General features: G+C 55.3%; 2 protein-coding genes across 15 annotated transcripts in view; one reads left to right on the top strand and one right to left on the bottom strand.

Annotated features, from left to right (window-relative positions):
- PNPLA4 (patatin like phospholipase domain containing 4) overlaps window positions 1–4,292 on the bottom strand; it is a 30,917-nt gene extending 26,625 nt beyond the window's left edge. For 3 of the 7 annotated variants that reach the window (XM_016132603.2, XM_016132604.2, XM_036235705.1), the window contains exon 1: window positions 2,796–4,083. In XM_016132603.2, the coding sequence (XP_015988089.2) occupies window positions 2,796–2,975 (180 nt within the window). In that variant the 5' untranslated portion in view covers window positions 2,976–4,083. Of the gene's footprint in view, window positions 1–2,795; window positions 4,084–4,158 lie in introns of those variants that run through there. The other 4 variants (XM_016132601.2, XM_016132599.2, XM_016132602.2 and 1 more) reach the window with 4 other exon arrangements.
- A 46-nt stretch (window positions 4,293–4,338) lies between these two features.
- The window catches only part of LOC107503818 (keratin-associated protein 10-2-like), an 84,055-nt gene continuing 66,650 nt past the window's right edge, over window positions 4,339–21,743 (top strand). For 2 of the 8 annotated variants that reach the window (XR_001595313.2, XR_004955520.1), the window contains exons 1-4: window positions 4,344–5,894; window positions 6,035–6,161; window positions 8,746–8,943; window positions 9,624–9,828. Coding sequence is in view for 1 of the 8 variants with exons in the window: in XM_036235703.1 (XP_036091596.1) it covers window positions 9,698–9,828 (131 nt within the window). In the remaining 7 variants the exon portion in view is untranslated. Of the gene's footprint in view, window positions 5,895–6,034; window positions 6,162–8,745; window positions 8,944–9,033; window positions 9,341–9,623; window positions 9,829–10,459; window positions 11,899–12,595; window positions 14,176–21,743 lie in introns of those variants that run through there. The other 6 variants (XR_004955518.1, XR_004955519.1, XR_004955517.1 and 3 more) reach the window with 6 other exon arrangements.

The following is a 21,743-nucleotide window of genomic DNA, read 5'->3' as shown; positions in this document are numbered from 1 at the left end:
CCTCTGGGCTTCCGGCGGAGAAGTGGGCGCGGCCCCCGACGCGTGTTCTTCCTCACGCAGCCTGCCCACCTAGCCCAGTTTCCTGTATCAACTTTAGTCACAAACAACAACACACCCGGCCAGACGGGACACTTTTTAAAGCAATCGACAGACCGGAGCGTCCCCCACTGTCTTAACACCCTGCTGGGCAAATTTGGGGGGGGGTGCTGAAGAAAGGCTCCCACAGACAGCGCTCCACATAGCAACGTCTAAATTTGCCTGCCTCCCAAAATACACCGGCGTCAGGTGCTCCTCTTAATTACACATGCCTAAGCTCAGAACGGGATTAATTACTCTTATTTGTCACAACACCGCAGAGCTCAAGGAATTCACACCGTCAGCGAGAACAGAGCTAACGGACTGCAGTGGGTAGAAACACTTTGCTCAACAAACTCGAAAGCATCCTATAAGTGCTATGTTTCAAATGCTAAAAAGAAAATAAATAACTAAGTCAAATGGCCAAACTCTTGTTTTGAAAATGGATAAATGAGGGCGCCCCGGGGGAATGAACAGTCGTTTTCTGCAAGGTCTCACTCTCATGCCACACTGGCGCAATCAGGCAATGCACCTGGGTCTGCAATTGACTGACAAAAAGGAGAACAGGTGACCATTTGAAAATAGGGTGATCCACATCTCAAAATTCAGGTAAACCAGTCAACGTGTGACCATCACAGGATGCCGGGTTGGTGGCTATAATAGTGCGATCTTTGCACATCACCTTAATTCTAAACCACACTTAACACGTTTGTAAATCTGCTGAGGGTTCAAAAGCAAGGGTACTAGCGCCAAAGCAGAAAGACAACTTCGCGAAGGGAAAGCTCTGGGAAGGGGCTACCCTGCACCTCTAACCTGTGACCCTGCTGTTTTTTTTTTTTTTTGGGGGGGGGTGGGGGGTTTCCATACCCGAGCCCTACTTTCCCTGACCCACGGTTCTCTCCGTGTGCAATCGCCACAGGTTTTAATCACTTTTTTGGTTTCCTATTCAGCAACCATATAGACTGGTAGAAAAGTGGATTTCTCAGTGACAAACCTTACATTCAGTTTCTCTTCTATAAGCAGCTCAGTGTAGATTTGAAAACAACATTTTCGATGTTTAAAATGTGGTCTTTTTTTTTTTTTTTTGTGACAACATGGGTGAGCCTCAAGATAATCGTACTCAGTGAAATAAGCCAGACAGAAAACACTGAAAATCATATGATGTCACCTATATGTGGGACGTAAACCTAAAAGCAACGAATGAACAGGACAAGCAGAGACACATGGACAATGAATTAGTGGTTATCAGAGGGGAGGGGGCAGGGGGGAGGGAGAAGTAGATGGGGTAAAGGGGGTCAAATATGTGGTGATAGAAATTAACTATGGGAGGTGAACACACACTGTAAAAATATATATATATATATATACCTCGCCGTTAAAAAAAAAAGGTAGTTAATTTCCAGTTATAAAATAAAAAACCCATAGACATGTAATGTGCGGCATGGTGAATATTTAAAAAATAAACTAAAATGCAGTATTTTAAAAATTTAACCCATTTCCCGTTTGCCCCAAGAAAACTCACCAACGGCACTTGAGGATGCGGCTTTAACCCGATCACGGTCCTACCCTGACCCCCAAAGCCTGCCAAAAATCATCTCGATTTTATTACCATTCTCACATCGCTCTAATATAGCCATGGTCTCTGGAAACAAATGACGTCGTTCTATTTACAGTAGTGGTGTTTGCATTTACGAAATATAGTAACTCTCGGTGGCTGAAAACGTTAAATCCTAGAAAACGCAGCATTCCCACACGTGATGTTAACATCGTTCTCCAACAGATGTCAGCTAGACTCATCTGATGGATCCGATTTATGTACACCTTTCTGCCACATTAGGGTTAGAGACAAGTTCTGTTTAGCAATAACTCCGGTAACAGTTTTCACATTTTTTCACATTGAAAACCAGCCAGATTTGCTTCAGCCTCAAAGGGGACATTTACATAAAATTAAATGAACGCTGGCAGGGAGCTGCACTTCTTTTTCCTAAACGGGAAATGGGTTAAATGCGACTTAAATTCATTCTTGGGCATGAATGTGTTAATCGGTATCTGATCATTACTCAGCGCCACTTGAGTGCGTAAATAATTAATGAATACAAGATCCTCCACCTACAGAAACCGGCTCTGCAAGTCGGCGATTGCATCATCACTGTGGAGAAACAGAACACAGATTTATGAGACATAGGTTGCATTCAATGAAATGCTTAATGAAGGCATATTTTTATGACTCCTGGATAAACCTCTTGGGAGTCAAGGCTTTCCGTACTGTGAGAATGGAAAACAAATGAAATTCTAGTACCATTCCACTTCCTGGGAGTCGCAGGCCCACATTTTAACGTCTATGCCTGTTTGCGAACACGATGGAGCACAGTGATCGGCCACGTGTTCGAGGCCTTGACAACAGGACCTGTGCTCTTCTCATGATCAGATGAGGAAGAAACGGCCTGTGCTTGAGACGCAGCTGGAACCTTACGACTAAAGAAACATTCAAGAGTAAAACAAGGCATTCTATCTCCCGTCTCACTGTCACCCAAAATAATCTTTCCTAAATCCAGAGCACAGATCTCTATTGATTAAATTTTAAAAGAAAAGTTGTAACCTTTTATGTTTCCCAGGCAAGGATTATTTCTCTGCAATTAACTGAGTAGAGTTACCATTCATCTTTGTTGTTCAGTCTTAATTTCTTGCCGAGGAACACAGCCCAGTTACTACCTAATTACCTCTATTTTTTCTGGTGCTGTTAGCAGAACCGAAGCCACCAAGGATCCCCCAGAAGCCCCGGCAAAGGCCTCCACATCCTCCAAGAGCTTTCTGCCGTGTCTGCGGAGGGCCGATGCTGCCCCCAAGTGGTAAATTCCCAGAAACCCACAGGCGGAGAAGGACAAGTTGATGGGCTTCATGCCAGCTGTGAAATTGGCCAAACAAAAATGCTCTAAGTTGGTACACTGTATTCCACATGCTGTACAGTCTTACGGTGATCATGATCCAGACCTTTCTTTAAATAGATGTATATATGTCTCTGTTTTAAACACTATTTTCAATTAAAGGAATTAAACAGCAATTCTCTCAAGGAAAATGCACTCCCACCTTAACCCAATAGTTTTATTAATTAATTAACTTTTCCCCCTCTCTCACCTTGACCCAATAGTTTCATTAATTACAATAAAAGTTACAACATTCCACACTTGTTCAGTAGATTATGCAATCTATACTATTTAATTACTTGGCAAGAAACGGCTGCAAAATTCCAATTGGCAAGGTATGTGGTCTTTTTTTTCTGGACCTTTAAACTCTTGGGGAGAGGGCTATATTGTGGAACGGTAAAATCAATAGATATAGCATATCCCAAATGAAGGATATGTTTGCTTTTTGCAAGGGCGGCAGTAAATTTCAAGTAGAGGTCCTGTTTCCTCCCTCCCGTTTCCGTTCTGAGCATCCAGATTTTCTTGAAAAACTGATGCCACAATTATTCTATAACGGAATGAGTAATTATTCAATGCACTATAGTTCATAGCCAAGCTTCTCAACACAGCCTGAGGTCATGACTGCCAAAGGCAATTACAGGCTCAAAGAAATGTCATCCGCACCACCTGATACCTGAACAAATTAACTATAAACCTGCTTGCTGAGGACTCAGTGCGCAGGATTTCACCACGTGGATGAAATGGTGCCCCCAAAACGCTGCTCACATGGAGGCTCGCAGGGTTCCCCCGGTGGGGCGGGGAGGGGGGAGTCCCAAGACCCCAATTCCGGGACGTTCAGGATTGGCACATGGCCGGGGCCTCGAATTTGGAACCCTAAGGCCTATGTGCTGATGCACCCGGCTGGGCCCTGCACCCCGGTATTGATTTCCGCAGATTGCCGATGGGGAGCGGGGGAGAGGGGCGGGAGTTCCGTCCCCAGGCGGCAGGCCGGGCACGCGCAGGCCCAGTGTCCACTCGGGGTTTGGGGGGAGGGGTTGCCGCCACAACAGGCCCGGGTGACAGACCCTACCCGCGCGTCCCTGCAGCAGGCCCTGGGGGCCGCGGCCCGCCCCCGGCCCGCCCCCGGCCCGCCCCCGCTGGTCCCTTGTCACCGCCCTACCAATGCAGGCCGAGCCACTTCCCTGCCGAACACCGCCTCCCGCCTTAACCGGAAAACGGGACCAGGCCGTCACTCAGCGCAGCCCCGCCCACCAGGGCCGGAGGGCCCGCGGAAGGGGCTGGGCCGGCGTGCCCGCGCGCGTCTGTGACGTCACCACGCCGACGCGGCCGTCGGCTAGGCCCCGCCTGCTCCCTTTAAAGCCCTGGACTCATCATGGCGGCGCGCAGTCCGCCGCTTGGCGCGCGCTTCCCCGAGTGGGGGTAAAGGGCAGGACTTTCTAGTCTGCAGTCGTGCCGTCTTCGGACACCTAGTCCCTGTGCGCCGTTTAGCACCATCTGCGGGCTGGCCCTCACCGGCGAGCCCGCTGACCCTGAACGACCCTCAGCTCTGCGCACCGGAAGAGCTTGGCCCAGTTCGCGTCTGTGTCCCGGATGTGCTTCTCTTTCCCCACCCTCGGGGCGGTCCGGCTGGTTCTGGGCGCAGGCCTCGGGCCCGAATGCCACCCAGCTTGGCAGGGCCTATCTATGGCTTTCATCTACGCATTAGTGGAAAGGCCGGACTGTGGCCTTGGGCATCGTTCGTGCCCTCAGTCAGCCTTAGGCTTTGTGACTCTGGGCAGGTTGCATAACCTTTCTGAGCTTCCCAGGTGACTCAGCGGCCAAAAGTCCCAGTCCTCCAAAATCGCACAGCTCCTGCTGCATAGCGGGCCCTAAACACAGCCACTGTTTCGTCTTTAAATGGGGGGCCACGCCGGCTGACGTCCCCACCCAAATTGAAAAGTCTGACAGATCTTTCCAAAAACGATGTCTTCCCTGTTTAATCCTAATAACCAAGCCTGGAGGGATCTCAGATTTCCTGGTTGAAGGGGTTCCAGGTCCTCCTTTTAAAGGACAGATTAACTTCTCACCGAAGCTACAGAAGGGGAATTTGAAAAAAACGCTGGACTGTCTCTGCCTTAAGCAAAACAGAGGAGGGGCGGGGCTCCCCAATGGCCTTTACTCTGATCTTTTTCTTTCTCCCCATTGGAATGCCAGGCACCTGGCCTCTGCCCCACAGCACTGTAAGCAGGAGCCATGGATGCAAAGGCTGAGGGAGAGGCTTCGTTTCTAGTTCTTAGAAATATTCTGTGAAACCGCACATCCTGAAGACATCCTGTCGCCTAAGCATCGCACAACTATGTACCCTGAACCCTTTACTACCCCTAGACATCAGTGCAGGGCAGGCGAGGTGTACCTCAGGGAGACAGAGGGACAGACTCTCTGAGCCTTCACCTTCCCCTGCCCTCCAGCTCTGCTAGACAGTAGTCTCCCCACGAGGGCACGCTCCAGGAAGCGTCTTGGGAAGAAGGAATCCCAGGCCTCACATTGCATCTCCTGAAGCAGAATCTGCTTTTTTTTTGGTTTTTGGTTTTTGGTTTTCGGGTTTTTTGTTTTTTACAGAATCCCCATGGGCTGCTACGTGTACTAAAGTTTGACACTTTGGTCTAACGAGAAGGGTGATCTGGTTTAAAGTGACATGGCGACATCGAAAGTTAAAGAAGGAACAAGTCCGCAGAGCCAGCATCAGCGGTGGTGGCCATAGAGCTCCCGTGGCCTCCTGCATTTGGCATTGTGGGTGGACTGATTCAGAAGATGAGGGAAGATGCGTCACTGGGCAGTCTGAGTGAACACCACAATTATGGGATTCATCGCTTAAAGGAAAAACCAGATCCCCTGCTGTTATTACCAAGCTCCCTGGTGAGTCAGGCGCTGTTGAATTTAAGTCTCGCGGGAAAAGTGTTGAAAGAGTTGCGTACTCTTTTGAACCCTGTCTCCTTGTTTCTCCTTTCTACCCTGTATCGTGTTTTGTTACAACTATTTAAGCTCCGCTCCCCCAGGTCGGGAAGAACAGCAAGTTCACGTTTGTCGCTGTAATCTCAGCCACAAGCATAAGACTTGGCTCAGAGTGCGTGATCAACAAATATTTGTTTTGCATGTTGGATTTCAGTCAATTACTCATGTGATGTGAGTATATAGTAATTTAATTGCTGTATAAGAACGTTTTTCAGTCATTCATTTGCTTGCTTTTGCTTCTTTGGTCTCCTTAGTAATTTAGTTTTGAGCTGGTTTATTTAGCCATTTATCGAGCATTTATTAGGTATGCATTGCCAAGCACACGGGGCTGGCAGAGGGTGTACAAGATGGAGAAGAATTCAGTTCCTGTCCATCAGAGGTGTAGAGTCTGGCGGCGGGTAGCTGTCCGATGTGTGACTCCAGAGGCACCGCCTGGTGCTGGCGCTGGCACCAGGCCACACGCAGCTGCTCTGCGTGTGCACGCTGAGGACAGAGCACGGAGCCCTGAGCTCGGGGAGACCCCTAACGAGCACCTGGCACACAGTCAAAGCTCCTGGGCCTGACGGCTCCTTCCCCGGTGCCCGGCCTCCTCCCACGCGGCGGCCGGCCATGCTGCAGGTGGAGGGAGCAGGGTGAGGGGTGCGGGGCTCGCCACGCCTCGGCGCAGGGGCAGGGCCTGCGCCCCGCCTCTCGTCCTCCATTCTTGCGGCTGCCGCTATCCTACTTTCCCGTCCTGGCGCCTTGACACGCGTCTGCCTCTGTGGGCTCTCGGGGGCATCGCCCCCAAACACGCGCATCTGCCCTCCTGCTGCTAGCTGCGCGTCTTGTCGCCTCCTCCCAGGGTCCCGTCTGGCGGTGCTGGCGGCCTGTAAGGACCAGGGGCGGGCTCTCGGACTTAGGGGAATGCGGCCGCACAGCTGGAGCACGCAGCCGTGCCCCGTGCACGGGCGCCAGGCGGCCCCTGGCGCTGGCGTGCCCTCCGGCGTCAGCGAAGCAGCCCCTCGTCTCGAGGGCCCCGCAGGATCCAGAGGAAGGCGCGGCTGCCGGCGTGGAGGAGGGCACCGCCTCTGAACCCACAGAGGCCGGGCCGCCCCCTTCCCCCTGACCGCCGCCTCTGAGGATGCCAGGGCACGAGCGGGCCCCGTGAGCGCCGCCACCTGCAGGGAAGCGAGAGGCCGCTCGGAGGCGTCTGGGCTGAGAAGGGGAGGAGCTGGGGTGCGCCGTGCCCGTAACTGTGACTGTCCCCACACCCCCGCTGCACCCCCCTTTCTGTGTCCTTACGCTAGTTAAAACTGAGTGTTTACACCTCACAAGCAAAACGGCTCTTACTAATACGTCGTTCCCATTGCACGTGTTTTAGAACTGTGCTCGATGAACGACTGCTTACAAGAATACTGGGCAAATCCTTTCTAAATGGAAGAATATTTTTTTCAAAAATACATAAATTATATATCACATATAGTTCTGTTATAACATATATATACATAACAGAAGACTGATAACATTTAAAAACAATTAAAAATAGATGTCCCGAAGTGTAATTTATTTATCATTGCATACATCTGAGAATATGTAATAATGTATAGTTTGTCCTCACATGCCATAGAAACTAAATATCAAATTATTTATATTAAAGAGAAACATTTTTAAATGTAACACTTATTTGCAAGCTTCCTTTTAACATGTGAAAGCTTCCGAATATAATATATGTATCGAAACGAAAAATAGAGATGGTAAAGATTTTAGTATTTTCTATCATTGTATTAAAATTACTGAATTTCTTTGTTTGCAATTGATATTCTATTCAGTTATAAGACAGAGCAGCTAAGCTTTCAAAACTTTCATACTTCAAAGATATCAATAAAAAAGGGGTTCAGACCTTTGGTAGCGCGGCGGTGGTGGTCTGAGGTGGTGGTAAAGCCCCCCAAAAAGGTGATCTCTGTTCTCCATCCATGTAGTTGGTTGCAAAACAGGTATGTCCTTGATCTGCGGATGGACCACAGTCAACGCATGTGGGAGGAAATGGTCCTTGCCATCCTTCAAACGGTTTCTTTACGGTGGAGAGGATTATTGGGAAAATGCCATCAGTGGCGAATCAGTGATATTGTTGACTGCTAAACAGAATGTCAGCTTTGGTGCCTGACGCTCACTGAAATTCAGCAAAACACTCTAATTTGGAGTACGGGAGCTAATCACTACTGATGCTGGTGGGAAACACCCTAATTGCTGAAACATCCAATTTTCTAATCACCTAATTTCAAAGAGACAAAACAGAGATTTCGGGCTGTTTTGTTTTCGCATCTACTCCCTTTTACTGGAGTCTCATTAATAATTACCGAAGTTCTTGACTGCCCGTTCCGTGCCAATTCTTACTAAGCATTGTCTCACACAACTTTTACAGCAGTGGGGGCGGTAGGGAGCCACGGTAAATGAGAACTTAGAGGTAATGTAATTTTCCTACAGGCACACGGAGGCGGAGGTTGTCAGCGCAGGGTTCCCTAATTCAGAAGCCTGTCCTCAGAACCTGCTTCCCGCCACTGGCCCAGAAACAAATTAATGGAAGGGTCCGGCCTCACCGCGTGCCCAGTGTCGCGGTGTCCGGCACGACGAGTCCCAGAGCCTTGTTGTTCTTTCAAGTCTCTCTCTGGTCAGAATTACAATGGCTGTCCTTATTTAAATGTTCACGATGTTGCTCAGAAATGATGAAAGTCCTTCATAAACGGGACACGTAAATCTGTTTATTTTTAACCTTTAGAGAACTTGTTCACATCTGGAAAAGAAAATCACGGGACCTCGGCAATGAAAACGAGCCTCTGTCCATTTGTCAGTGACAGCAGTCACTCTTCCCGATTGCTCCTGTTCCCGGAAGCCCTGTCCTACAGAAGGTTATCGTAAGAAGAAGCGCCTTCCATTAGAAGCGAAGACACGGAAGGGGATCGTTTCACTGACCAAGGTCTCAACTCCGAATTATAAATCCGGTCATTTGCCTGTATGGTTTTGCGCGCCCTTTAAATAAACTTTATTTAGTGTCTAAGGTATGACAAGGACCGGACTAGGCATTAGAATTTCTCTTTAATCTGAAGATAAACTGTCCGTTTCTAGCTGACGGTGTTTCTTGCTGGGATGGCTGTGCACATTTCCCTGTCCCGCTAAGCCCCCCTTAAACGTTCAAGGCCTAAGCCAGGCTGCACCGCGTCAGTATATCGGGAATCCCCTCTGTCAGTGGGAGCCACGCCCTCCTTCTTCTCCAGCACAGGGCAGTGGCATTCAGGCTCTCTGGCCTCGGCTGAGATGTGGTCCCTTTGAGCAGGGACCGTCTCGTGCTTCCTGGTGGTCACAGCCTCTAAAAGGTGGCTCAGGCACAGCGGATGTCTGTGACGGCTGGGAATCTTCGGGCTGCCTGATTCGGGAGTCTGCCTGGCTTACGCGGAAGGAAAACTGCCAGGGCAGAGGGTGCGGGGGTGTAGGGCTGGGGCTGTCTGCGGATGTGGCCGCGTCTCTCTCAGCTCCGTGCTGCGGGGAGGACGGGCCCAGGAGGCCGGCGGCAGGCGGCCCTGCCGTTCTGTGCTTTATCACCAGAGAGGCTCAGCTTTCACCGCTCACCTTTTTTTTTTTTTTTTTATGTCATGCAAGTCCTCAGAAGGGTCCTTGTGACCGGTAGAGACGTACAGGGACATGAGGCCAGAACGGGATGGGCCGGTGCGGAAATGAAGGGAGCAGTGCCAAGTGCGGAGGGAGTCGGTCGGCCCCGGCCTGGGAGGGAGCGCGGCAGCCCGAACCAGCACGTCCACTCCAGCCAGGGAACCTTCGCTGAATTCAACGCAAGCAGCAAATGCAGGTACGGTCTCTGTATGCGACGGATTTTTATTTCGTCCTTTAGCTGTACGGCAAACTTCATAATACATATTCATCTGCGGAGTATTCCCCCAAACCGATAAGAGCAGAACTGTGATCTTTGGCAACGTGAGGTATGTTTAGGTGACCAGTAAACGTTATTTGGCACATATGTCGTTCCACGTGACTTAGCTTTGCTCCGTTACATGGGCTGAGGAGTTAGCGATGGTGCGAGACTCCTGCTCACCGGCTCACGAACGTTTCATGGATGTGTCCATGTGACAAACCCCCCAGCGGGAGCCTGGGGCACTCGGAGTCGTGGGAAGGGTCTTACCGTGCATGCAACAGGGTCAGGGAGGTCGTCGTCATTCAATGAGTGTTTGCTTTTGACAGCAGTGACAGTAATGACAATGCCCTTCTCCCCAAAACACGGTGTGTGCTAGGTAGTGACCCCAGACGTCTTCCTAGCCCCTCGACTCCTGGAAGAGAGCGTGGTCGCCACTCAGGGGGTGTCCGCAACCGTATCGAGTTCAGTTAAAGCCAGGAGTACATAGACCGCGCAGGCTTTCGAGAATATTCTTTACGGCATCTTTGAATTTCTGTGACAAGATTACTTAATATCCCAAACCATACAGATGCGTTCCCTGTCTGGAGAACTACCGACAGAGCAAGTGAAGTGGGTCCGAACTCCGAGCGAGCCGTCAGTGACATTTTGGAAGGATGCAGGCCGACACGTATAGACAGCTGTGATTTCCAGATGTGCTGTTACGGCTTGAATTCTCAGAAATCCAGTGGCGGAGTGGGGACCTCTGGGACGGGGCCGTGCAACAGGGCAGCGTTCGCGTGTCGAACTGTGCGGCGGCTTTCTCGCGTGGCTTGCTGGGTCGCCGCCCCGTCCCCAGGAGGCCTTCGGCGCCCTGAGGCCCCTTGGGCCAGGAGAGGCCAGGCCGCCAGGCGCGTGTGACCCTGAGCGTGCGGGGTGAACGCTTGGCGAGCACCATGCGCGTGTGACCTCAAAAGGCAGACACGTCTGCTTCGGTCAGCTCAGCTCCGCGTAGAATTCCTCCGCTTGTGCGTGTGTCGTGCATCACGCGGTGACAGAGACTGCAGCCGGACTGTGAGGGACGGGAGTTGTGGCAAGGTGGCCTTCTTTTTCCTGGTTCATGCAGACGCTGGTTCACATCCGGCCTCTGCTACTCATGACCGTGTGACCTTGGGACGGTCACTGAACTTCCCATTCCTCCGTGCCTTAGTCTGTACGTGACATGATGATGGCGTGTAAATTGCAGAATGTGCACGAGGTCCAGGGGCCTGGGACGCGTGGGCAGCGTGGGGTCCTGGGGTCACGTACCAAGCGCCGTTTACCCGTCGCTGTTACGGTAACCACGTGAACCATGATAACAGTAACAGTGCTTAGCGGACCAGATCAGAGTGATTATAAAATGCTTGTTAATCTACACGAGGGGATAATGATTATACTTAAAATTTTAGATGTTTCTGAGGCCAAATGAGTTAATATATGCAAAAAGCATCGAATCCTGTTTGTCACAGAGTAACTGTAATTCTCCTTAACCACCATAATATTAATATCAAACACATCTAGGTTACTGGATCAAACTAGACTATAAAAGTTTACCATTTCATGAAAGTTCTCATTATTTTCAAGTTTTTTAAATATGTTGAAAAATATGAATGGTGAAGATGAGAATGAAATTAAATGGTTAAAATGGAAATGTAGGAATGTAGAATACCTTTTCTCTTTCTAGATGAAAAATACATGCTTGAGAAATTCAGTTCCTTGGAACGGAATAGATTTTAGAATACTAATTCATTTTTCTAGCAATTTATAGATCTGGCATTATTAAAATATTCATATCTCTGAGCTAATGTGGCATAAATTTAATTTGCAAAACAAAGATGGCATGAATAGGACATGATCCATAACCACTTTTTTCTTAAGTCTCATGTTGTAGGCCCTCATTAGAGCGATGGACTAGTCAGTCATATAGAGCCGTGGAACTTTCCAGATAAAGAGGTCTTAGAAAATCATAAATAATCAAATTCTGAAAGAAAACATTTCCTCAGATTTTATCTCTTTCGCTGTTTCCCGGTTGAGTAGGGTGCAGCCCCCCGTCCTAGTCAGGGTTGTTTGAAATGTCCAGGGTGCTTTGGGCTGTTGGTTTTGGCCAGGAGGCTCCGTAGCGTAGTGCGGTGCCCGTGGGGGAGGCAGGGGAGCCCTGGGCAGGAAGAGCCTCGGGGCTCACCACCCTGCCGCCTGCCTCCGGGCTCCCTCCTGGGGGCCGGCCAGCTTGTGAGTCAGAGGGACAAGGCCAGACCCCAGGACAGCGGACCGGGGACCATAGGGCACCCTGGCTCGCAGCTTCCTCCAGACCTGTGCGCCCTTGGTTGAGATGGGCCGGCAGGTGTGCGGCAGGTGTGCGGCACGTGCCAAGGCCGCCGGTCAGCCAGCTCTCTAAAGCCAGCTTTACCTAGAGTCCGACTGTTTGCTGTGTGTGCCCAGGGTCACCGCAGGTCACCGTTGGTCATTTCTGGGGTATCTGATTCTATTAGCGTCTTATCTGAAGACTCTTCACGTTTAGGTTGGTTTTTTGGGAGAGTCTGTGGGAAGAATGCAAAGATTAGCTCAGGGGAGCCGGGGTCTGCCCTGGGCTTTCGGGGGTTGCTGGGCAGCCGTGGGGAACACCGTGTGGGTAGGCGGGGTGCTTTTTCAGGTTCTTAAGCTGACAGAATTTATTAATTTTTCTGTGAAGGTAAGAACTCTTGAGAATAGAAATACTGACACGAATACTTCCATCCTGACGGACAGCCTCGTAGCACAGGGTCACCTTCTGCACCCCCACTTGCGAGAACGCTGTGTCCAGAATCCGTCTTCCCACTTGACATGTCCTCAGGGATGTTTGGCTTTGGTGGCAGAATCCAGTGCTGGTTGGGATGGTGAGTTTTTAACTGCATCTTAGGGCACCGTGCACATCCGTTTGGGATGACTCACGGCACGTTTGTCAGCAAGTCTTTCTCTGGTAGCAGGACGGAGAACAGAAAACGGGTCCTGATACTCCATTGCGAGCACTCGACGGAGAAATTAGCGTGCAGTAGGCACACGAGAAAACCTCGAGTGAGGTACTGACTGAGCACAGACCGAAGAGGGGCTGGAACAGTTAATTCAGAGTCGTGTCCTTGGAGAGGACACATCGTCAGGGAGCTACGACATTTAGGCTGAAAAGAAAATACGAAATGCACCGTCATGGAAACCAGACATTTTCTGTAAGGCACTTGAGCTCCTTTGCTCTTTGGAGAGAGTCAGCTCCTTACGGAGCCTGCTGGGGAGAACCAGAAGGGTCGAGAGAGTTTGTCAGAACCTGGTCTCACTCAAATCCATCAGTCTGCATTAGTGACCTCTGCGGATGCTCCGACAGTCAGGCTCATCGGAGTTCGCCTCGAGTTCATCCGTTAAGCGTGGAAAGTCTTCCAACAAGGAAGGGGCCTGAGCTTCGTGGCCACGCTTTGGGGAATGCCGTGGTAATGGTTCAAGCAGGGGTGACCTAATGCGAAGGTCCGAAGAAGTCCTGGGAAACTCTGGCTCATTATCGGGGTGCAAAGCGCAGCCACTGTCGGCTGCTTGGGACGGCTCGTCCGTGAGGCGGTTCGCTGGTCGCCTGCACTTGTGAGAGCTCTGAGCCTTCCTGAGCCAATGTCATCTCCCGCCCGACGCAGAGAAAGAGCAGTACAGGGGTCGGACTCCTCAATAGGAAGGCACTTCATGTGGCATCAGCGGTCAGTGATTCCCCCTGTGTGTGTCCACGGGTTGTAACCACCTGGCTGAGCTCACCTGTGCCTATTCACGGGATGCCAGGCGGTCCCCAGGCCCAGCTCTGCTGACCAATCAAAAGCAGCGCCATCTCGGGCAGCCTCAGACACAGATCCGTGTGCTTGGGCAGTTAATGACCTGGGGACCAGGGCAGGTCTGGAACCCGGCAGCTTCTGCAGCTTTACAGTGGGAAATGTCTGCTGACCACTCCAGGGATTTTTCTCCTAGGATAAGTCAGTCCCTTTAATCGCGTTATCAGCTGTACATCACTGAACTATTTTGCTGTGCTTTTCTCTGTTTACAAGATAAATGGAACTCGTACCTCTCAAGCCCGGAAGTGATGCAGGAAGCTCTGAGCCGCCTCAGGCTCTTGGGAGCCCCACCGCACCCCCTGCTGGGGCTGGGAGCCCCACCACACCCGCAGCTGGGAGCCCCACCGCGCCCGAAACTGGGGCGGGGAGCCCCACCGGACCTCCAGCTGGGAGCCCCACCACACCCGCAGCTGGGAGCCCCACCGCGCCCGAAACTGGGGCGGGGAGCCCCACCGGACCTCCAGCTGGGAGCCCCACCGCGCCCGCAGCCGGGATCCCCACCGCGCCCCCTGCTGGGGCTGGGAGCCCCACCACACCCGCAGCTGGGAGCCCCACCGCACCCGCAGCTGGGAGCCCCACCGCACCCGCAGCTGGGAGCCCCACAGCGCCCGAAACTGGGGCTGGGAGCCCCACCGCGCCCCCTGCTGGGAGCCCCACCGCACCCGCAGCCGGGAGCCCCATGCCACCCCCTGCTGGGAGTCCCACCGCACCCCCTGCCGGGATCCCCACCGCGCCCCCTGCTGGGGCTGGGAGCCCCACCACACCCGCAGCTGGGAGCCCCACCGCACCCGCAGCTGGGAGCCCCACAGCGCCCGAAACTGGGGCGGGGAGCCCCACCGGACCTCCAGCTGGGAGCCCCACCGCGCCCGCAGCCGGGATCCCCACCGCGCCCCCTGCTGGGGCTGGGAGCCCCACCACACCCGCAGCTGGGAGCCCCACAGCGCCCGAAACTGGGGCTGGGAGCCCCACCGCACCCGCAGCCGGGAGCCCCACCGCACCCGCAGCCGGGAGCCCCACCGCACCCGCAGCTGGGAGCCCCACCGCACCCGCAGCCGGGAGCCCCATGCCACCCCCTGCTGGGAGCCCCACCGCACCCGCAGCCGGGAGCCCCATGCCACCCCCTGCTGGGAGCCCCACCGCGCCCGCAGCCGGGATCCCCACCGCGCCCCCTGCTGGGGCTGGGAGCCCCACCACACCCGCAGCTGGGAGCCCCACCGCACCCGCAGCTGGGAGCCCCACAGCGCCCGAAACTGGGGCTGGGAGCCCCACTGCACCCGCAGCTGGGAGCCCCACCGGACCCCCTGCTGGGAGCCCCACCGCGCCCGCAGCCGGGAGCCCCACCGCGCCCGAAACTGGGGCTGGGAGCCCCACTGCACCCGCAGCCGGGAGCCCCACCGGACCCCCTGCTGGGAGCCCCACCGCGCCCGCAGCCGGGAGCCCCACCGCGCCCCCTGCTGGGAGCCCCACCGCGCCCGCAGCCGGGAGCCCCACCGCACCCCCAGCCGGGAGCCCCATGCCACCCCCTGCTGGGAGTCCCACCGCACCCCCAGCTGGGAGCCCCACCGCGCCCCCTGCTGGGAGCCCCACCCCATCCCCAGCTTTGGCCCCCCAGCCACCAGCATTTTTTTTTAACTAATAGGGATTTGAAGCTATGTTGCTGTCCAAAATTCACATTTTGGAGAAAAATTGCCCTGGGCAGGGTTGCGGTGGGAGGGATCAGACCACCCCACGTTCCCCAGGGGGCCTTTCCTGGCCTCTCTGCCTGCGGAAGGGGAGGCGGTGTTTGCTGCCGTCCATCGCCCCCTGGAGAGAACACCCTGCAGACCGCCCACTCCACAACTTAGCAGTAGCTGTAGCGACTTCATGTGAGTTGAATAAAGGCAATTATGTTTCTATTTTTGTAACTCATTTCCTCCCAAGTGTTGGTTCCGCTCTTTCTATGCTGCGGTTTTTCTTCAAATTTTTCACTCTCCCAGAGCGGTGTATTTTAGAAGTAGGTGGCTCCGCCATTGTCTAGTCCTGGTTTTCTGAACACAGATTTCTAAAATGATTTAAAAACAAAACAAAACAAAACCTGGATTTCGGCTTTTGCACAAGCACTTGAGTTGCAGTTCCCAGGAATAACACTTCTTTTCGGTGACATGCGCACCGTTGTGGCCGTAGGATCAGTGGCGGGCTGCAGGAGGGAGTGAGCGTGTGAACCGTGGGGCAGCGGCTGCCCCTCCAGCCGAGAACGCGGCCGGGATCGGCTTCTAAGTGGCTGGCCCTGGAGTCGGCCGTGAGGCCACGCCCGGGAATCCCTGGCGGCTTCGGCCCTTTAATCCGATTCCAGTAGAGATGATGTGGCTTCCCTTCCCTGGAGACCTGGTTTCCACCGTGCTTGAGAACGTGCTGCTGTGTTCCACAGGCCTTGATGCTCGGCGAAGTTCAGGATTTCAGGAGATCTTAATAGAACCGCGCGCGGTATCTGCTGACTCCTCAGCGCGTTTGATTTGTCCTTGTCCAAACCGTGAAGGAACCATGGGGCCCCGTCGGATCAGGATGCTTCGGGGCCGTTCCCGCACACGCCGCATGCGGGGGAGGGGGGGGCAGCTCCCTCCTCAGGCAGCGTCTGACTTTACTGCCGACCGGCTGCGGGCAGAAGGTCTGCATGCTCTCAAGTCCCATTTAACTCGGGCATAAGGCGAGCAGAGTTTTGGGACTGTAAACACAGTTCATCTTGCTTATCTATCCGGGTCTTTGTGTTTCTCTGCAAGAAACGTCCATCAGTTACGACTAGCAGGGTGCGGATGGCAGACGGGCCCATGAAGAGATGCTGCACGTCACGCTTCGCTGGGGAAATGCCGGTGAGAACCGAGATGAGCTGGCGTGGCGGGAACCCGGGCTCTGACGGCCCCGGGCCGTGGTCAGCGCGCGGAGCAGCGGCCCCTGTCACCCGTGCCTGGCAAGAGTGGCTCGGGCGCACCCACTTTGGAGGACGGATTTTCGCAGAACGAAACGCTCTGGTACCGTACGATGCAGCCGTCACGCAAAGGGCTACAGAGGACCGAGGTCCGGAGCCGTGAGGACGCGGAGGAGGCTGGGCGCCTGTGTCTGCCGAGGCGGACGCCGGCGCTGCCCGTCGACCCTCTGTCCAGCCTCTGTCCCCTGCTGCGCCCACCACTGGTGTCCACGTAGACACTTTGCACGCATGTCACTGTTTGTTTACGTGCAGATTGCGGCTTGCACCCCCTTCCTCTGTGGCCTGGCAGGTCCCCGCAGCGCTGGCTGCGAAGTCGCTCCCAGCGGCGGGCCGACTGGGGACCGCCGCCCCCCCAGCCTCGCGCCGCCTGTCCAGTGGCTGTGGTCCGGCAAAGGCGGCATGTCCTTAGAGGGTCTTCCCAGCTCTGAGAGTTGGCAGCGGAGGGCACGTGGGTCGGCGGCAGCGGGGACGCCCTAGGGCGCTGTCCTGAGCCCGACGCATCTTGCCTTCCCTCACGTGCGGGAGCCAGGCGTGTCTCGAAAGCCTGCAGCGCCTTCATTTGTAAAGCAGAGAGGCCGATGCTCTGATTGCACAAGAGGCCGTTTTAACGCGCTTTCTAAACAAAGTGCTACGAAAGCAAGGTTTTGGTGATATCTGCTCAGATTTATTTCACTGCATTTTCCAAAATGCACGTACTCCAGCTGCTCCTGAGATTCCCATTGCTTTTTCCTCCCCCCCCCCGCCTGCCCCCCCCACCGTTGTCTTCCCTCCCCCGCCCCTCCCCCTCCCTGCTCTGTTTCTCCTCCAGCGGCCTCTCTGGTGCCTTGTGTACGCCCTGGCCTGGCCTTTCCCTCTCTGGCTCCTCAGGATACTCCCTGCCGCCGGGACTGTCAGGAGTTTTACCCCAGAAAGGAAAAACGGCAGATGGGAACGAGAGGCAGGCACCGCTGTGGGCGCCTCTGCCCCTCGGAACGCGTCCCCGCTGTGTGCGCCTGGTCCCCGTGGTGGCCCTTCGGGGACAGGGCGGCCGCACTTACGAGGCGGCACGGAGCCAGCGCACCGCAGTGGCCATCACCCCCAGGCCCACACGGAGGGCTGCGGGGCGGCCCAGGACGGCTCAGCCTGCTGGCGCTGCCTCGGGGGGCGTCGGGGCTGGGTGGGGGGCGTCAGGGCCAGGTGGGGGCTGCAGACCCAGCTCCGTCTCCGCGGTGCCCCCCCCCAGTGTCCCCGCGACAGGCGCGCTCCGTGCGTCACCACATGCGCCTCGTCCCGGGGCACTTCCCTAGCCGTGGCTCGCGTCCTGCGCGGAGCACAGTCCCTGGGTGGGCGCCCTGCCCTGCCCTGCCCCTCGCCGCGCCCGTGTGTGCGCCGTGCGGGGCCGAGGGCTGGCCGACCCCGGGTCGCCGTCCGCTCCCTTGCGCCAGGCCTTCCCCGACACTCCTGAAACCCGTCGAGAAGCCGTCGTGCTTTTATTTGTCTCCTTGCAAAGGCTTTCTTGTCTGTGCGGTGGGGCACGTGTCCTTGTGAGTCGGCGTCTCGTTTTTAGGCCTTTCATAACGTGTTTCGAAAACAAAATTGGCAAGCTGTTAGAGGCGTTCGGCGGGACAATCAAGGTCCTCATTTAACGGAGATGTGACGAAACACGAGCACCCGAAATATCGGCAGTTGGCTGCCACGGGCCCTGTGTCTGAGCTGTACCCGCCCACGGACGGCACTGTCCCCCCCTGATTGCAGGCGCTGTCTGCTTGTCTCATTCTTCCCTGGGAGCAGTCACGGAGGCAGACGACTGGGAACAAATCGTTTGCTTCTGTCCGCGCGGCCGGCCTCCGCACTCAGAGCGCGCACGCACACATCCATTCACGCGCCCCCCGGGCCAGCGTGCGGAACGTGCGCGGCCCCGACCAGTGAAATCGCCAGCGACTCTCTCCGGCGTGGTGTGCGTCCCCCTCGTTAGGCAGAGGTGGGGACGTCCGCCTCGCTTCCGAAGGCCCGGCAGGCAGCCAGGACGCAACAGTTACCAAGTGCTCGTAAAGGAGGCTGCAGATACAATCCAGCACGAAATCAGTCTGTCGAGCCCTGTATTTTTAGCATTAGAATCTAAGTAAACCAGACATCATGTTTTATAGTTAATCAGGTCAACATTTCATGAACCTGAAAATTATAAAACAGTATTAACAGACAGGGAATTTGGTCTCACATGGTGTTCCACAACAGAAGTTCTTTATAAATTAAATTTAAAATGCCGCGTGAAAGGGAATGAGGTTTATTTAGCATTAGGCGTCTTGGGTTCGGGCCCTCAGCTGGCCATTCCGCTTCTCATCCTCGGCAGCCGTATGTCCGAGCGGGGCCGTCAGCTGGCCGTGTATGAGGAGCCCGGTGAGAGCAGCCCTTCCGCTGGCCCCGTAAAAACCGTCTCGCCGGGCCCGTGCGTGAGAGCACGCAGTCAGCGAACGCAGATTTACAGACGTCGTAAAAGTGTACAGTCCTTGCCGCAAGTGGCAGTGTGCATACATTTGTGTTTGGAACTCTGTCCATAGAAGGGAAGCACTCTTCAAACACTCACTGTAATTCCTTGAGCAGTAAAACTAAGTGTAATTTTTTTTTCCCCCGTAATATGCTGTTTGATAGCAAGGCAAAAATGTTTAAGGCTTTCACAGCTTTAACGGATGGCGGCGATTAGAACTCTTTTTTAAAATGATCAGATTTGTCCTTGAAAAAAAAAAAAAAGACATTGTAGTCTCATTAGCATTCGGCTCGGCTTTTTTTATCCCAACGTTCCGTGCTCTTTCCTAAAGAATCATCGACTATTTGCCACGTCTTTTCAAATTCACAAAATGGTATGTTCAGGGAAGAATTTCATTTTAGAAAGGAACACCGTAAGCAGGATTGAATGAATCCCTACGGTGTGCAGAATGTCTAGGAAATGTTAGGTAACGAGATTTCCAGTGGGGCTTAAAATGAGAGGCGGCACGACGGAACTTTCTGGCGAAGCTTCGCAAAGCTTGGTCCTCTCTGCCCACGTCGATGCCCTCGTATGGGCTGACGTGTTGGGGGCTAAGAGCCCCGTCCCAGGGCGGGAAGCCTTGAATGGTGTCGATGGTGGCCGTGCGGTGCACACGGGGCAGGGCTTGGGGCTGGCAGAGAACGGGGAGGGAACGAGACCCCGCCAGGAGCCAAAGCCGCGAACTGGATGGCGTGGCCCGGAGGTCACAGCCAGAGCACAGGCAGGGAGCGTGAGGCAGCTTGTGGGGCCGTGCGCGCGGCAGACAGGGCCGGGTGTGCCCGCCCTCCCTGGGGACACGAGACGGCTTCGGAAGAGAGCCCGGTGACAGGGAAAGCAGCGATTTCTGGGAAGCAGAGCCTCTCCGAAGCCCGCGTGGCTCTCCGCGTGCGCGTGCGCCGGTCTGCACGGGGCGTGAGGACTGCGGGCGCTTGTCCTGAGGCCCGAGGGAGAAGGGCCGGTCCGAGCTGCTGCTCCGCCGTCCCCTGTCACGTGAAGCCGCTTTCGTCACCCTGTGGAGTTAGGGCGTGTCAGCGCGGCTGCGGCCGTCCTGAAGGATGGGTCGTTCTCCTGGAGGAAGAGTGGGTTGGAAGGCGGGAGGAGGCCGGCCGGGGTGATGGGCACGCGCCCTGCGGCAGTCCGTGCGCTCTGCGATGCCGGGAGAGGGAGGAGGGAACGACGGCATCGTCCTGCTCCTCCGCCTCGCTCCTGTGCCCGGGCGCGGCGTGAGCAGTGCGCATCACCTGGCGATCGTGCGTCCTGCCGCAAACCCAGTACCTGTGCGGACAGGATGCACTCTGTGCTGGGTAGACCTCTGCGTGGCTGCGGAGCCGCAAGTCAGCGAGTTCACGTGGCGCCCTCGACCAAAAAGAGTCAAGGAAAGATGAAAGAGAGATCTCGTCTGAATGAGAACGTCCTCCTTAAGCCGTTCGGCGTGCGCAAAGGCTTTTCACGGAAGGCCGGGTAGGAAAGGCACGCCCTGTTGCTGGTGGGTGCTCGGAGACGGGGCGGGAGGGTTGGGGGTCCCGGGAGGGGACTGCGTTCCGGCGACGTCGCCCCAGCTCTGCCGGCAGGAGTCCGTGCGCAGCACGTTCAGAACACGGAGTCTCTGGCTGTGACGCGCCGCCCGGGCGTCCCGGGCCGCCGAGACCCTGCGCTTCCTGGGAGCGATGCCCTGAGTGCCCACCTGACGCCGGGACCCCCCGCCGGCTCTGGTTTCGGGGAGCCCTCGCCTGAGCCGGTGCGGTCTCAGTTAAGCCGAGGGCTGCCTTCCAGGAGCCGCCGGCGAGCACCCCTCCTGGCTCGCTGTCAGATCGGACGCCCGGCTGAGCTCCGAGCTTGTGCGACAGCCAGCAAGCACGAGTGCCACCAGCCGGCACCGAGCTGCCCGTTGGGGACGATCACCCGCGCTCCACTCAGGGGCCACGCTGAGTCACGCAGCCGTTACGGCTTGTGTTCTTTGTGACTCTTGAGGGTTAAACCATGAAGATGGGCTCGCGACAGACCATGTCGGCGGTCGGTAGACCCGCAGACCAAACCCTGCCCCTTCCTGCTGCGCTTCTGGCCCTGGACTTCGGGAGCGGGAGGTAACGTGTCAGCCCTGGCCGGTTTGGTTCCCAAATGCTGTGCGTGCGTGTGCGTGCATATGTGTGCATACGTGCGTGTGTGCCCGTGAGGGGAGAGGCACGTAAGCGTGCGGTGCTCACGCTGCGGTTTGCAGGGGCCGAGGCGCGGCCACGCGGAACTGTGTCTGTTCTGATGCTGGGAACGGAACGGGCTTTCCGAGCGGACGCAGGACTGCGCGGCGCGCACGCTACGGCACCCCCGGAATCCGGTCGTGAACGTCTGCTCCACATACGGTTTAGGAGCCGTCTCGGGGGCACGCGGAGCGCGAGAGGAACCGGTTCGGAGGCGAGGGGGCCGCACGGGCCCCTCCGCGACTGCGCAGCCCCCGCCCGTGGCCGCGACTTCCACCCCCACCGCTCTGCCACCCCGTCCGCCTCCGCCGCTCCGGGTTTCACCTCCTCTTATTTGCAGT

This window comes from Rousettus aegyptiacus, unplaced genomic scaffold (genome assembly GCF_014176215.1).
Source record: "Rousettus aegyptiacus isolate mRouAeg1 unplaced genomic scaffold, mRouAeg1.p scaffold_m13_p_19, whole genome shotgun sequence".
NCBI lineage: Eukaryota > Metazoa > Chordata > Mammalia > Chiroptera > Pteropodidae > Rousettus > Rousettus aegyptiacus.
Note: the sequence above shows the minus strand (reverse complement) of the source record. Positions and strands in the feature narration are given on the sequence as shown.